Source organism: Echinops telfairi, unplaced genomic scaffold (genome assembly GCF_000313985.2).
Source record: "Echinops telfairi isolate 266 unplaced genomic scaffold, ASM31398v2 ScPeMD7_5167;HRSCAF=5991, whole genome shotgun sequence".
NCBI classification, from domain to species: domain Eukaryota; kingdom Metazoa; phylum Chordata; class Mammalia; order Afrosoricida; family Tenrecidae; genus Echinops; species Echinops telfairi.
In genome coordinates this window covers 611,020-627,086 of record NW_022109066.1, presented here as the reverse complement: position 1 = coordinate 627,086, position 16,067 = coordinate 611,020, and the positions used below count along the sequence as shown (strand labels likewise).

The 16,067-nt window shown below is 46.3% G+C and overlaps 1 protein-coding gene across 9 annotated transcripts in view; it reads left to right on the top strand.

The window, feature by feature from the left end:
* The window catches only part of GRAMD1B (GRAM domain containing 1B), a 235,476-nt gene that overhangs the window by 145,223 nt on the left and 74,186 nt on the right, over positions 1–16,067 (top strand). Inside the window, exon 1 of one of the 9 annotated variants that reach the window (XM_045295124.1) lies at positions 13,719–13,792. The exons of 7 other annotated variants lie outside the window; for them this stretch is intronic. Coding sequence is in view for 1 of the 2 variants with exons in the window: in XM_045295122.1 (XP_045151057.1) it covers positions 13,894–13,904 (11 nt within the window). In the remaining variant the exon portion in view is untranslated. Of the gene's footprint in view, positions 1–13,718; positions 13,793–13,816; positions 13,905–16,067 lie in introns of those variants that run through there. One more of the 9 variants, XM_045295122.1, reaches the window with a different exon arrangement.

Genomic DNA, 16,067 nt, shown 5'->3' with positions numbered 1-16,067 from the left:
TTTTTCTTTTCTCCCCTCCTTTTTAGTTGGCTACCATATGTATCCCTGGATTTGGTCTGCCCCTATCACACTACCTGGACCTCACCCCAGCAATGTTTGTATATAGTAAATTTTTCCCTATGCCCCATTTGCATTTTTTTTAAGCTTACCTCAGCGGACTCATGTTGTACTTGTCCTTTTGTGCTTGGCTTACTTCACTTAGCATGATTTCCTCCCATTCTTCCCATGCGACGATGTGCTTCATGTGTTCATCACTGCTTTTTAGCGATGCATAGTACTCCATTGTATGTATGGACCACAGTTTTTTAATCCATTCCTCAGCAGACATTCTTTACTAATTAAGCTAAGCTATTATAAGGAGCCCTGGTAGAACCACAAGGTTGAGGGTTCAAGCCCACCAACTGCTCCCTGAGAGAAAAAGGTCCTATAAAGAGTCTCAGCTTCAGAACCCTGTGTAGCCAGGCTATCATTTGGAACCGAGTCCATGGCAATGGGTTTTATTGTTTGGTTTTAAAGACTACTTCAGGGTATACTTTTAATATTTAAGGTTAAAAGAGCAGTAGTTTTAGGAAATCATTCCCAATGACTCCAGAAAGTTTGGATTCTATGATACTTTGAAATTCTGTTCTGTATTTGCCCCCTCTAGATCAGGACAGAATGACTGATCAAACACTAGGTGATGGTTACTGGGCACCAGCCAATTATTCTGGTGTCTTGGAAAAGGAAGCTGTTGTTTATTTCATTCTTCCCTCCCATTCCTGACTTATTTGACAGAGGGAGGTTCTTAAGCCTCAGTCTGAATTGGAAGGATCTTTGGAGCAGCAGGAGATGGAGATCTTTGGTGGTTTTTCAGTACAAAAATCCAAAGCCCCTGGAACCTTGCTGTGCATCATCTGTTACTGGACACCGCCCAGTCTTGAGTGATATCTTAGGTAAAGACTGGACCAATAGTAAGATGGGTCTGTGTACAACCAGCTTGTTGACTAGGAGCTCACAACCTGAGAGCTAGCTTCTTACAATGATGGAGTGCCTAAATTCTTAGAGCATTTCCTATTTCAAACACAATTATGCCATATGGTATCTTCTCACTTGAGATAAGACTCCCCTCTTCCTCTCCTCAAGTATTTGATACCCTGCTTGCTTTAAGAAATTTCTCCTTTAGGCCAAACATCCCTAGTTGCACTGGATCCAGAAGATCCTTATTTACCCTGTAAAGCGTAGAATTGGATACTCTATCCAGGACATCCTTCTACCAGCACCATTTGCAGTGGGACTGTTACCTCCCTACACTTGATTCTGTTGATAAGGCCCAAGTGCATTTTAATGAGCCTCACAGCCACATTATTGTCTTGGTTCATGTTGAGCTTTGGGTTTGTTTGTTTTTTGCGCTTTATACTCTCGTACTCTTTCAAGCTTTGCAGAATAAAAGTCCTTGCCAAAGGTTCAGGGCTTAGCCTGCAGCAGCACCCCTGCCAACAGGCAGCTTCTGGAGTCAGGGGTGCCAGAGGCATGGCTAGAGGATCAATAGCCTACGGGTTGTGGGAAGGGGATTTGATTTCAATTAAAGTCACGTACTTGATGGTGACAAAATAAATTGGTGAGGATGGCGTGTGTCTTCCAAGATGTTGCAGCAGATGCGCGTGGGTGAGTCTCTGTCCCCAGCTTGCAGCTTGGTTCCTTTTCTCCTTAGTCAGATCGCTTCTGGCCCTGCTTGTTCCCTTCCAGCCCCCGAGGCCATGCCAAAACCCTTCCACGTAGATTGGCCTAGTATTTGGAGAGAGAGCTCCAAGTTGCCCAGCACAGCCAGAAGCTGTGGAGGCGAGAAAGAGAACAGTTTGCTGTAGGCAATGATTTGGTCAGAGGAGAGAAAACAGATCAAGGGCAGGGCTGGATCACTGACTCTGCTTTCTTTGGTCAAGATTGCTGCCTCTTCCTGTCACACTCTCCATGGCTGTAGGGCTCATTATTCTTCCTCCTTGTCAGCGCTCTTGAATTGTGTGAGGACAATGATCATGGCCTTTCGGAGCTGGATAGGACCTGCCGGGTCACTTAGCCTCCACTTAGCTTGGAGGTGATAGCAGGTGGGGAAACTCATTGGGAGACCGAGGGTAGGATATGTCCAAGGGCACACCCTGGTGCCACCTATGGGTCTTTCCTCTTGAAGATGGATGCTGTCTTCTAAAGTGTTTTAGATTGCTGCTTTTGGTTAGTGACTCCAGCAACCTGAATCATCCTCCTCAAGGGAGAAACATATACTGTGTCCTTCACTAGGAGGAAAGCCCCGGTCCTGCCCAGACAGAGGGTTGAAGGGACAGACTGACTCCCATGGCTGAGCATGAATGCAGAAAATGGGCACCAGTTAATGATGTGGGCTCCACCTCGGTCCTGGGTCAGCATAGAACTATGCCCTGGAGGCTCTTCAGTGACTGGTTTTTGGATGTAGATAGACAGACCTTTCTTCCAAGGTGCCTCTTGGTGGGCCTGAACCTTCGACTTTTCTGTCAGTCGTCTACCATTTTAGCTGTTTGCGCTACAAAGGACTTCCAATATTAATCATCTGCATGACATTAAGACCAGTCAGGGTCAGGTAACTTGGTCACATCTGTTGGCAGAAAGACACTAGATGGCACCTGCGGGAGGTCAGGCCCCTGTGCTCATAAAAGAAAGCCTGGAAGTTCTCATAGCCGAGGTGTAATAGCCTTTCCAGGTGCCCTCTGCACAGACAAGTCTGAATTAAAGAGGAGCACGCACATGTGCCGTGGGCAGTCAAGGCTGTGGAATTTCATGCTGGCTCAGGGTACTTGGAAACAAGCTCTGGCACTTTGCTTTCCACCCCGAGCGGGCCCTGTTGACTAGCATGCTGAAGGTCATTGACGTGGGGCAGGACCAGGGAGCAACAGCAGCTTCTCCTGCTCACACCAAGGGCTCCCAACAGATGAGATCATTGATTCAAATAGAATTCCTCCCCACCATGGTCCTCCCTGTCCGTCCCCTGCATGCACATTCACTTCCCTCTCGTTGTCCCTATTTCCCAACTCAGAGGACTGACAGTGATGTTTTAGTGGCATGAGCTTTACTAGCTGCCAAAGCTGGCACGTTCCCTGGGCTAAAGGACGAAGAGGGGAGACGGTAGTGTTGTAGCCTAAGCCTCAGGCTAGTGACAGGAGGGACTCAGGTCCGTTCTTAAGTCCAACACGTCAACATCTTAACTAGGGCACCGAGCAAGCAGGCTTCCCTCATTAAATAAAACCTTAATCCAGGATTAAGGAGAAGACTGTTACCTCTACAGAGAGGTGATTGTGAGGGACTCAGTCTCTCCTAATATCTTGAAGTGAAACAAGTGTCATCCTCTGTCTATCTCAGGGGCCCGGACTCTGGACAATGCGGCATGGTGCTGACTTCCTGAGCCGACGCTTTGGCTTTTTTCTTAAGCTCTAGCGATGTGCCTGCCTCCTTTCTGCTTACACGGTGTGTGATGATTGGGATAGAAGGATACTCCGCAACATTACATGCAAGTGATTTATTGGGAAATATTCTTGGAAGCAGTACCTATGAGTAGGTGTTGGACTAGAGGTGGAGGGCTATGATAACTTGGGGAGGAAATCAAGTTGGGCAAAAGATGTTGTGCTTTGATCCAGCTGCAAGAGCTTGAGCAATCCCACTGAAAGTTCTGGAACTTGATTGGTTCTGCAGTGATATCCCAACTTGGGGGGAAAAAATAAGAGGAAGATTTTTATCATATATACTTCAGTATACATCCACCCAAATATCCACCGAGGCACCTAATTTTACCACAAAAACGGCATTAAATATGTGCTGAAAAAACAACGTATACTTGAGTACATACGGTACTCAACTCCTGGACTAGTCAGTGTGTGAGCCCTGGTGCTATAGTGGCTATACATTTGGCTGCTAACTGCAGGGTAACCATTCCATGGAGACAGATGAAGCTTCATACTCCTGTAAAGAGTCTTATAAACCAACAGGAGTGGTTCGACCCTGCCCTATAGGGTCACGATTGACTGGCTAGCAGTGAGTTTGCTTTGGGTGTCTCTGGAGAAAGGGTGTACGTTTGGGTGAAGCTACTCCTTTTGGTTCAAGGTAGTTCCCAAACATAGCTCAGTTGTGATCCATCCGAAGTTGTTCTTCTAACCGGACAGTCCTTCCTAGTTACGGTAGAGAGCAGCGTGCCAAGGTAACTATCACACTGTGCTGCTGCAGGCGCCCTAGAGTCAGTTCTGCCTTTTAGCGACTGGACAACAGAACCAAACACCACGTCACCCTAACAATTGTCGGGACGTCTGAGTGCATTGTGGTAGCCACTGTCGTTCCTTCTCATTGAGGTCTGTCGTTTTACCAAGTTTGGTGTCCTTTCCCAGGAACCGGCTCTCCTGCTAGCATGACCGAAGTATGTGAGACAAAGTCACACCAGCCTTGCTTATAAGGAACATTCCAACTGTCCTTCTTTCGAGACAGATGTGTTCGTTCTTCTTCTTTTTTTTTTTTCCAAAATGGTCTCTGTTTATTACGTTGTTGCTTATTGGCTCGATTGTGAGCCTTTTTTTGTCTTCTCTACCCTGAGTTGTCATCCATACTGAAGGTTATAGTCTTTCATCTTGCTCTTGGCTCTCAAGAAGCAAGGTTATGTCATCTGTATAGGTTGTTACTGAGTTTACTCCAGTCTTAATGTCCTGTTCTTCTTCCTGTAGTCCAGCTTCTGAGATTAATTGCTCAGCGTACAGATCTAATATAAATATGCTGGAGGGATACAGCCCTGACACACACCTTTTCTGATCTTAAATCATGCAATATCTTTCTTCTGTCCAAATGACTGCTTCTGGATCTGTGTAGCGCTGTTCGTTCTTCTGAGAGACTTGCAATGTTCCTTACCGACATCATAATTCAAAAGCAGCAACGCTTCTTTGGTCTTTTTTTGTTCATTGTTCAGCCTTCTCAGTCATGGGAAGCAAATGAAAGTGCCGTGGTGTAAGTCAAGGGCCCTTAGTCCTCAAAGCGGCATCTTGGCTTCTTGCCATTGCCCAGTGCATTGTCATTTGATTCTTCTCCTTTTTTAAAATGTAAATGTCTTTTGATTTCTTGACTGCTGCTTCCATGACCATTGATTGTGGATACAAGCAAAATGAAATCCTTGGCAAATTCAATTTTTTTCTCCATCAACCATGATTTAGTTTACTGGTCCAGTTGTGAGGATTTTTGTTTTCTTTACATTTAAGTGTAATCCATAATGAAAACTCTAGTCTTTGATTGTTTTAAATAAGTGCTTCAAGTCCTCTTCATTTTCAGCAAGAAGGTTGTGTTGGTTATGTTGTTTGCTTGTCTCATGCGATTAATGGGTCTTCCTCCAGTCCCGATGCCGTGTTTTCCTTCACATGACCCAGATGAGCACCTTTCTTGGTTTTAAACTGTGCAGCATCTCCTTGTTCGGTTCTGAAAACTGCCTCTTGGCATATGTATAGGTTCCACATTAGCTCTGTTAAGTGTTCTGGAATTGCTATTGTCCACAATGTTACGTACTTTGTTAGGTTCCATAGTCAAATATGTGCCTTTTCATAGTTAATGAAATACAGGGAAATATCTTTCTGGTATTTTCTGATTTCAGGATCCATCTAACATCAGCGATGACATCCCTCCTCAGAAACTGGCTTCCTGTCTATGTACTGCTGCATCCATTTTAAAATTATCTTTAGCAAAAATTTACTTGCATGTGATATTAATGATATTGTTTTGTCAGTTCTTCATTATATGGAACCACCCTTTTCTGGAATGGGTACACGTATGGATCTCTTCCAGTTGGTTGACCAGGTAGCTGTCTTCCAAATTCTTTGGCATAGACTAGTGAGTGCTTCCAGGACTTCATATGTTTGTTGGAACATTTCAGTTGGTATTCCATCAATTCTGGCGCCAATGGACTCCCACGCTATGATATACCAAACAGATACATCAGACCACCTGAAGTCAAATTTTGGTGGGTATATGTGGATAAGAAAACATAAAAGCCTCCCCTAGAGCCCAACTCCAGAAGATGAAAAGGCCTAGCGAGCCTATGGGAAAGATAGCCTGAAAGGATAAAAGCACAGCCTGCTCATTAGCTAAAGGCCATTTCATCCTACATGCTAACTCTCTTAATTTTCTTGAACTTTATTTAAAGAGGCTAGATTCCTTTGACATAATATCTTGAAAACCTTCAAAAATTCATAGAAAAATATCTATTATCTTCAATACCATTTTCTCACAACTTTTTGAAGCTCCCTCATTGGCTTCTGGGTATCATCTAAGTATTGCTAACCATCGATTCTACATTTGCAGCCACAATAAGATATAAGCACACTGAATGATCTGTCACTCCTGTACTTTTGATGATCTGTCACTTTGAGGGCTGAGCTGTGCCTGACCCAAACCATGGCATTTCCACCCCGCACTTATGCACACACATCTGCAATGAATAGGGAAGACAGAAGGACTGTGGCCTTTGAATCTGGAGCTGATGGAAAATATTAAATAGATAAGTACAATGAACTACCAAAAGACAGGACAAATCTTTCGGAAGAAATACAAACAGAATGCTCCTTAGAAGCAAGAATAGTGAGGTTTTGTCTCACATTCTTTGAACATTGTAGTAATAGGGCCAGTCATAAGCCATGCTTGGTAACGATACGGTCAGTGAAAATGAAGAACTTCAAAGGGATATCGGAGCAAAGAGGCTGCAACAATGGGTTATGGGGATGATAATGAGGATGGAGCCGTCTGAAACCTCACCTCCCTCTCCCCATGTCCTTCTGCCCATTTATTGCTTCAAGCTTTAATTATGTAGACCTGTACTCCTCACGTGAGAGATGCAGTGTTCATGAGAGGGCTTGGCTGACAGCTGGGTCAGAGGCTGACAATCGGTGCATCCATTTAGGTACCCCGGCCCAGCTCCCAGAATTGTGGGTTGTAAGGTGGGATGGTTAGAGGGTTCAGAATGGAATGTGTAGAACATCAATCCTCTCACATTAATGCTTCATAAAGCATAGACAATGTCTTAAGCATCGATTCTAGGAAAAATGAAGACATAGGTTGTACACAGTACACCAGCGCTTAATTCTGCAGGGACTGAGTTAGAAGACTTTCCATGGCTTCTTCTCGTGCTTTGCTTTCTGTGCACATAGATGGACATCGGTACATGACAATTTAGATTTCAACCCCCTTTCCAGGCATCTGAGAATGTTGCGTTTACCTGTCTCAACACAGCTTTCATACATCTTGTGGACTCTAAGGCTTTCATGACTCGTGAGACATAGTACCCACCTACATTTTTCTCTGGGATTTAGTGGTAAGCTATCCTGTTTTGAGTGCATACTTCCATCTGGTGGGGGCATGTATAACTGCATGAGTCTGAGGACACACTCCTCATTTCAATAACCCCAGTGCTCCTTGGGACATATTTGTCCTACTAATTTATCAACTTCCTTACTACTTAAAAACATTTCTTTCATTCAAAATGACTTCTGATACTGAAGATACATGGTTTCAACAGAAAATTCAAATTAGGAGATAATTCCAGTTGGAAAGGGTTAAGTGGCTGCAGCCAGCTGATGGCGGCGATAGCAGAATGATTGAGAATGAACAGTAGTGTCAGACTGCTTGGGACAGATCTTGGATTCTCTGTTTTCTATTTGTGTGAACTGGAGCAAACTATTTTATGTCTGAGACACTCCAATTTTCGCATTTGCTAACGTAGGTTTGATGTAGGATTCAGTGTGAGAATACATACTAAACCTAGAAAATTGGTGCTTGGCTCCGAGTACACTCTGAGTGTTACAGTCATTTGATCATTACTGAATAACTGAAAAAGAGGAACAATGGTTTACTCATCTGAACTTCTTTTGCTCCTCCGTACAGCAGGTATCAAAGGGGCCTTCTCTTGAGATGAAACCACACTAATCATTTGAACAGGGACATTTTAACATTAGCAATGATTCTGAGCAAGTAAAGGGGTGCAGGGAGCTTTAAAGACTGCAGGCACAGCAGAGGTGAGAACACCCACTGCCTACCTGTACTATGGAGCAGAACACCCAAGAAGAAACAAGCTTTTCAGATGCCCCTCGACCCGCAGCTAAGGTTCAGACTCATTGGAGTCACTGTTCCCTGCAAGGTCCCTCGTGCTGCTGCTGGGACAGGTAAACCAGAAACTGCTTGCCTGTGGAGGCACCATGAAACAGCAGGGCCAGGTAAAGCAACCCCTTCTCACAGTGTCCCTCAAGCACCCTCTGATGACATTGTGTCAATTGGCAAAGGAGAGATGTTCACAGGGCATCTCCGCTGTCATAAGACGGGAGTGGGGGGGGCAAAGAAGGGTAGATTTGAAACTGAGAGGCAATACATCAATTACTGGCCCAAGTAAGAACAATGAATTTATCTTATCAGGCTCATTTAAGGGTTCAATGCTATATCTATATAATCTTTTTAAAATTTTTATTGAGGGCTTTTACAGCTCTTATAATCCATACATACAGCCATTGTGTCAAGCACATTTGTATATATGTTGCCATCCATCATTTTCTGCAATGTTATGATTATAACAGGTCCTGATTAACTGCAATAACCTGCTCAGTTCTTATTACCTTGTAGGTGTATGTAGCAGGGTGTGTTATGCTACCTGACCATGTCATGTCAAAAACACAAACTTTAGAAATAACCCTGTAGCCCTAGGGATGGGCAGGCTTCTGATACTCAGTCTCCTCTTCATCTATTGATGAGATTAAAGTTTTACAAGAGAATAAAATAAACCAATACATATGAAAACATCCACTGCAGGGCCTGATACGGAGTGGATGTTTAGTAAATGCTAAACTCTATTTTTCTTCCTTCTTTGACATACCTCTACGTGTTTCTGGAATTGTCTAGATGCCTTAGTAAATCAGGATTTGGATAACATCAGTACAATCAAGCTTGCTTTTACCTTATTCTCAAGAATCAACAAATTCTGATTCAATGAAAATAGCTGGAGTGCTGTGGTATAAAAGACTTTTATTTTTCTTGGACCTTTGAGAAACATTCAAAGATATGTAATAAGACCTTTTCCTTTAACGTCACTTTCCGTCATCTTTGTCAACAGTGATTTTTTAATGCCTTTGAGTGTACACAATACTGTGAACCCTGCCCTTCCTTTTAGAAAGTGATTGAATGGGGCTGGGTTGGGAGCGACTATTTGGTTCAATTGGATTTGCAGGTCTGCCTTACCTTCTCTCTCTCCCTCCTGATTCCTCCAGGGTGCTTTTTGATACTGCACAGAAGTCTCAGAAACCGCTTTTCTCTTCAAAAAATAGAAACTAATGTCAGTTTTCCATATCTCTAAGGGGAATGTTTAATTCAGAAAAAGCGATCTACTTTTCCCTCCATTTCCCAAACACATGTACAGAACAGCAGTTTGGGAATGGAGGCACCAAGTAGCTCAGCTGCTGAGATGTGGGAATTGGATGCAGGGACATACCTCCACCTCAGAAATCCAGTTAGTTTTGTTAGGGTCAAACAGTACACTCTGGCCTCAGTTGGCCAGTGCAGACTTTGTGCTGTTACTTTCAGAGTGGACCGGGATAACAAAGATGGGTAATCCATGAACACAGTTGCCTTACCAATGACAGCTTAGTAACATCTTTCCATATGCAGTGTAAGAGTAAAGAGTAAGACCTACTAAGTTTCAGCTGCATGTTCCACCGTTTATAAACCATGTAAAGCCCAGACCAAACTCACCACTGTTAACTTGACTCCACCGCAGTCCCTATGGAAGCAGACTGCCACGTTGCTCTCTGATGGAGCAACTGGTGGGTTCCGACTGCCGATCTGTTGGTTAGCAGCGAAGCCCTCTAACCACGAGACCGCTCTGAGTTAGGTGTGGGGCTGCTCACAAGGTCTGTGGCTCAGACTCATCAGTTAATCCAGGGGGGAAGATGAACCTAGCTGCTCTGGCGAGGACTGACCGTCTCAGAAACCCTTTATCAACTCAATGGCAGTGGGTTTGTCCTTGTTTTTTTAATTTTTATAGGGAACTTAGTAAACCCTCTATTCCTTAGTTTCCTAATGCTAAAAAGGTAGGGTGGGGTCATGGGGAGGATGTGAAAAGAAGAGTCTGAAATCCTCATCGGGAGATAAAACTGAGTTAAGTTCTGAATTGTATGCTATCATCGATAAGGGGAATGGTAGCCAACTTTTCTTGAGTTCTCTCACTTGCCTCTTGAGTTTTATTTGATCATCTTTTCCCTAGTTTAAGAGAGGAAATAAGTTATTTGTGCCTATTTGGTGAGGAATCTACATCTGAGATGGAGGTGGGTGGGTGACCAACCAATGACACAGAGCCAGAAAGTAGCAAATCTCAGCTTTGAATCCAGATCTAATTCCAAAGTTCAAGATCGATGCATGCAGTAACAGAGAAGAAGGGAGCCCTGGTTGAGTAAGTGTTGAGCCGCTAACCACAAGGTTAGCAGTTCAAAAACACCAGTCTCTCCTCAGGAGAAAGATGAGGCTGTCTGCTTTGTAAAGATTTGCAAACCTCAGAAATCCTACGTTGTGTGCCTGGGAGTCAGATTCAACTGGATGGCAGTGGTTAGTAGGGAAGAGGAGGCCGGTCGACTGGTGCAGGTGAGGCAGGCATTTCAGAAGGCAGACAAGGAGGATGTGGGCATTCATTGCCAGTTTACTTTTGGAACTGGGCTTCCTGTAGTTAACTGAGGTGTGGCAAGACATTGCAAACTCATATGCTTTCTAGGTGCAGGGGGACTGCTGTTCTAGCAACAAGGCGCAGACAGAAACAATCAGAAAGATCTTTCCTGCTGAACCTGCAGTGTTTAGTGCTGCCAGAATGAGGCCAACAGATGTCCAAGAAGCATTAGCTCTCAGCATGGGTCTGGTGAGCATGGGCAGGATACAGGTGACGTCATTCACCGTCAGCAAGCTATCTTCTGCAGCTGCAGCAGACACGTCTCTGTGTTTTAGAAACTTCCACAGAGAACGCATAATGCTGCTGACACTGCTGCTCAGTGTGGTGCGGGACGCAGCAAACATGGACCTCACCGGGGAGATTTGTAGAAAGGTCCAGCCTTGGGCCTACCCTGTTGGTGTTCAAGTGGATGCGTGCAAAGCAGAATTGTGAGACATAAAGTTCTCAAGGTTGTGTCGCCTTTTCCCCCAAGACCATTTCATTGGGAGCTCATCTATCTTTCCATAGTTCAATCACATCAAGCAGTATTGTGCAATTGCTACCACAATCAGTTTCCAAATATTCTCTTCCTTCTTGAACTCCTTGACATCAGCTCACTTTTATACACACACCCTCACTTCCCCCTCCCCCCACAAAAAACACCTTATTCTACTTGGCTGTCTCTGTAGGTTCATCAGTCCTGGGTTTCACATCCTGAAAACCAGAAAAACAAGAATTCCAAAGGGTCACCTCCAACGACAAAATGCATCCGAGATATCCCCCCAAAATGAACAAAAACACAGAAAATGCTGAAAAACAGGTCAGGCCCAACACGCTTCAGAGTGGGAATCAACTGTCAAGGTTTTAACCGTTCAAGTCAGGTTTATCATTTTGATCTTCTAAAATCATATCTTCAATGCACTCTGCTTGGTAATAGGTTTCTTCCAATACTTATATTATTGCGAGAGGAAAATCACCAGAGACATTTCCGGTGTAGATCCACAAATGTATCTTGGGCTCTCACTGCTTTTGTTTGTTTGGGTCCAGGTTTGGGCTCCCCAAGTAACTCTCCTCCAAAGACCCCGATTTTCCAAGGATTCGCAGCCCACTTATGGTGCCAGCAAAACCCCCCATAAACTCTTTGCCATCAAGTCGACTTCAACTCACAGTGACCCTATAAGACAGGGCAGAACTGTCCGTTTGGGTGGCTGAAACTATAACTCTATGGAAGAAGAAAGTCTTCTTTCTCTCAAGTAGAGGCTGGTGGTTTTGAACTACTGACCTTGAGATTAGCAGCCCATAATGGGTAAGCACACTACCAGGGCCCCTCATCAGACAGTTCCTTATCATGGGATTTAGAGTTGGGTGAGCTGGAGCCCCAGCCTAGCCACTTCCTGCTGGGAGATCGCCTGCCTTTCTGGACTCCACATCCTCATTGGTTAAAACGGGTCAATAACAAGACATGTGATGAATGTTTGCTGTGGGGTGGAAGTGCATCTGTGTGAGGAGAGTGCCTTGTAAGACACGAACGGCTTTCCAAGTATTAACTAGTATTATTGGGGGATATAATGCCATTTGCTGAAGGCTGGGGTAGGGTGGGGCGGGGCGGGCCGGGGAACCTATGCATTTTAGTTCCAGTACTCCAGGCCACTCAGTGGACAGAGAACAAGCAATCTTAAGAGGTGAGTCTTAGATTTGGGAAACTCAGATGACCCTGCTTTGTCACAAATATAGGGCCTTACTGTGTCCATTTCTCATCTGGAAGAGTCTTTTATAAAAAAAAAATCATTTTATTGGGGACTCTTACAGCTCATAACAATCCATACATCATTTGTATCAAGCACATTTGTATGTATGTTGCCATTATCATTTCCCAAATATTTTCTTTCTACTTGAGCCCTTGGTATCAGTTCCTTTTTTCCCCTCCTACGCCCTCCCATCCTCATGAACCCTTGATAATTTATAATTTATTTTTATTTTTATATTTTATACCATCTGCAGTCTCGATTCACCCATGTTTCTGTTGTTTTTCCTCTTCTCCCCCTACCTTCCCCCTACCCTCATGGTATCCCTACTCTCATTATTGGTCCTGAGGGGGTTTATCTGTCCTGGATTCCGTGTGTCGAGAGCTCTTATCTGTATCAGTGTCCATGCTCTGGTCTAGTCAGATTTGTAAGCTAGAACTGGGGTCATGATAGTGGGGGGTGGGGTGGGAAGCATTAAAGAGCTAGAGGAACGTTGTGTGTTTCCTTGGTGCAGTGCTATACTGTGCCCTGGGCCCTGGGCTGCTCTGACCTGCGCCCCAAGTGGCTATCACAGTTGGTTTCCGTGAAAGTCTGGAGATGCCCTCCTGAGGCTCCCCTCCATGTTCGTGTGCAGTTTGGTCTCCAGTACTTCATTCCTCGCCTCCTCTATCCCTAAGGCTCAGAGGCAGTGAGAGCAGCTGTCATCCTCTATGCGATGCAAGGCTCTATTAGGAGCCGGGCACATGTGTTTTGCTGAGTGCCACCTCATCGGTAAGGGTCGACCTAATAGGCAATACCTGGGAATCATTGGTGGCAGCCAAGGGAGCGAACCCTCCTGCGAGCGTCCCCTTGTGCTCGGTCAGATTTGGGAACGCAGAGGAAGTCCTGCCCGCAGCCCCAGTGGCTCTGTCCTCGGAGCTGGCATGAATAATTGAGAGGTGGCAAGCTGACTGCACCAGAGTTGCATTATGTAAACCTGCGGGGCGTGTGCGCGTGCGCGTGTGCCTGCGCGCCCGCGGGGTGCGTGGCTGAGTGTCTGTGCGCCTGTGTGCGCGGCGCGGCGCGGCGCGGCGCGGCGTGGCGTGCCCGAGCCGGAGAACGGCTGTCTATGAGCGAGAAAGAGAGGCAGGGGCGAGGGCGAGGGCGAGGGCGAGGGGGCTGCTGTGCAGCTGCGTGACCGCAGCGGATCCCAACCGCAGAGGGGGGTGGGAGAAAATAAAATAAAGGGGAGTCATGCTTAAAATTTCGGGGCTGTGCCAAACAGCAGAGAAAGGAAGCGCCTCCAGGCTAGGAGCACCCTGCCCCCACTCCCAGCCCCTATTAGAAACAGGGATTTAAGATGGTCGTGGAGGTGAGTGCCCTCCAACCGCCAGGCCCCCTCCCGCCCCGCCCCTCACTGCCCAATGCATGAATGAATGAGTTCCTCTGCACTGCACTCTGCTACCGTTCCTAATGGCTTCCAGGTTAGTGCTCGCTCGTGCTGGCGCTTGTGTGTGCGTGCGCGCGTGTCAGTCAGTCTGTCTGTCTTTGGGGGATTTTGTGGAAGGGGTCATGATGTCCAGGGGCCAGGCTGTAGGGAGGACCTGTCTTTCAGCTGGGGTGCCTCTCCAGCTGGCCTGAGCTCTGCTCTGGTCTGCTCTGAGCTGCCAGGAACACAAACCTCTCAAATCCGGAGTCCATGTTGTTTGCTTCTGTTCTCTGTGGGGGACCCAGAGCAGCCAGCCTGACTACTGAGATGCCACATTCTGGCTGTTTGCCTTCTCCCGCACCCTCCCTCCTCCTTTCTCGATCTCTGCTGGAGCTGAGCTCAGAAGCAAGATGGGGCCAGAGAGGGTGGGGTGGAGGGAGAGGAGGGGCTGGAACTGATGGGGTCCCCTTGGCCGGCAGGGGATTGAATTCGTGGTGCGTCATATCACGGAGAACTAGCCGGGGCACCGCTGGGGAGGTGTGGATGGCCATGTGTCCTGTCCCCCGCCCACCAGCTTAGCTCTGGCGTGCCCCTGGTGTGGAGGAACAATGGTTAGAAAGGGAGGGACAGACAGGGAATGAGGCTACTGTCCAACCTCCCTCCTCAATAGGGACACACAGAGCTGCAGGAGCAGGCCTGACAGATGGACAGGATTAGGGGGGGGGGGAAGGAATATGAGTGGAAGTTGATAGCTCCCCTGCCTCTGGAAAATAAAGGGTTATGTTTATTCCTTAGCTTTGCTGGCATTTGGGTTAGAGATTTGCCATGTATTTTGAGAAAATAGATACCCCGTGGCTGGGCTGCACTCCCCCACACCTCCTTGCATTGTGAGCTGTTTGCCTGATTTAGGAAACTAGAGGAGTAGGGGAGGACTAGAAGCTCTCTATCTTCCTGGGTACTCAGCCAAGAGACCAGCCAGGGCTGGCCAGAAGGCCTTTTGCCTCTTTACCTACTTTGATGCCTAACAAGTCCTGCTCCTGTGGCTATCTCAGTTCTCCCTCTTCTGCCTCCCTCCCCTCTCCCCAACTGATCCCTGAATGGGGAGCATATTCTGGCTTTGGCCTAGGCTAAAATTCCACAGGTTAGGCAGGTAGGACCAGGATGGAGAAAGAGCTAGCCTTAGAAGAAGGGACTGTGTTTATGGTAGAGGAAAGGAGTGTTCAGGAACCGCCCGTGGCAGTTGAAAGTCACTTTGAAGGCCGCAGGTAGACTACCCAGTGAAGCTTGGGAGTGGGTGATGAGTGGGGAACTCACCAGTTTGGTTACCTTTTTAGGTGTTTAAACGATTGGCAAGCCACTCTCTGGGGAGAGAATGAAAGAGCAGGAGTTGGCATCATCGCATCCAGAAAAAGCATCCTCTTCCCCTTTGTTTCCCTCATCCTTCAAATCTCCTCTGCTGATGGGACAACCTGTCGCCCTGCACTCACTCACTAGCTCACTGCCATGGAGTCAAAGCGACTCCCTGTGCATTTTCCAGAGTAGAAAGCCCAGTCTTTCTCCAGCTGAGCTGCTGGTCCTGTTGAATTGCAGACCATGTGGCTCTCAGCCCAATGGGTAGGCACTGCACCACCAGGGGTCCTTCTGGGGTGCGGTTTTTAGGCACAGATTCCTTGTCTGTGTAGCACAAGCCCCCTCCACCCCACTTGATAGAGGAGAAACGGGCTTGTTGAAAGTTACTTTTTGTTAGACAAGGAATTGATTGGCTTTCTCCCTAAAGGGCTAGGTAATATTTTTGGCTTTGTGGTCTCTGTCAAAACTGCCTGTCTGCTCTTGCAGAGTAGAATCAGTTGTAAACATGACATAAACCAGTGTGGCCATGTTCCAATAAAACTTTACCTGTAGGCTTGCAAATTAGAATTTTATAGAATTGTCACTTGTCACAAAAATGCTCGTGAAAGCCTGTAAAACCCGGCCTTATCTTGGGTGTGCTTCAAAAGCAAGTGCTGTGCCAAATTTGGCTCATGAGCCATAGTTAGTTGGTTGAGCCCTGGTGGCTGAGCCCTGGTGGCGCTCACGATAAGCCTGGACTTATAACTGCAAGGTCAGAGGTTCAAAATCACAAGCCGCTCCACAGGAAAAGATTTATAGCCTCGACTGGGGTCACTGTGCATTGGAATCTAATTGGTAACAGTGATCACCTGTGACCACCTTAGAACTG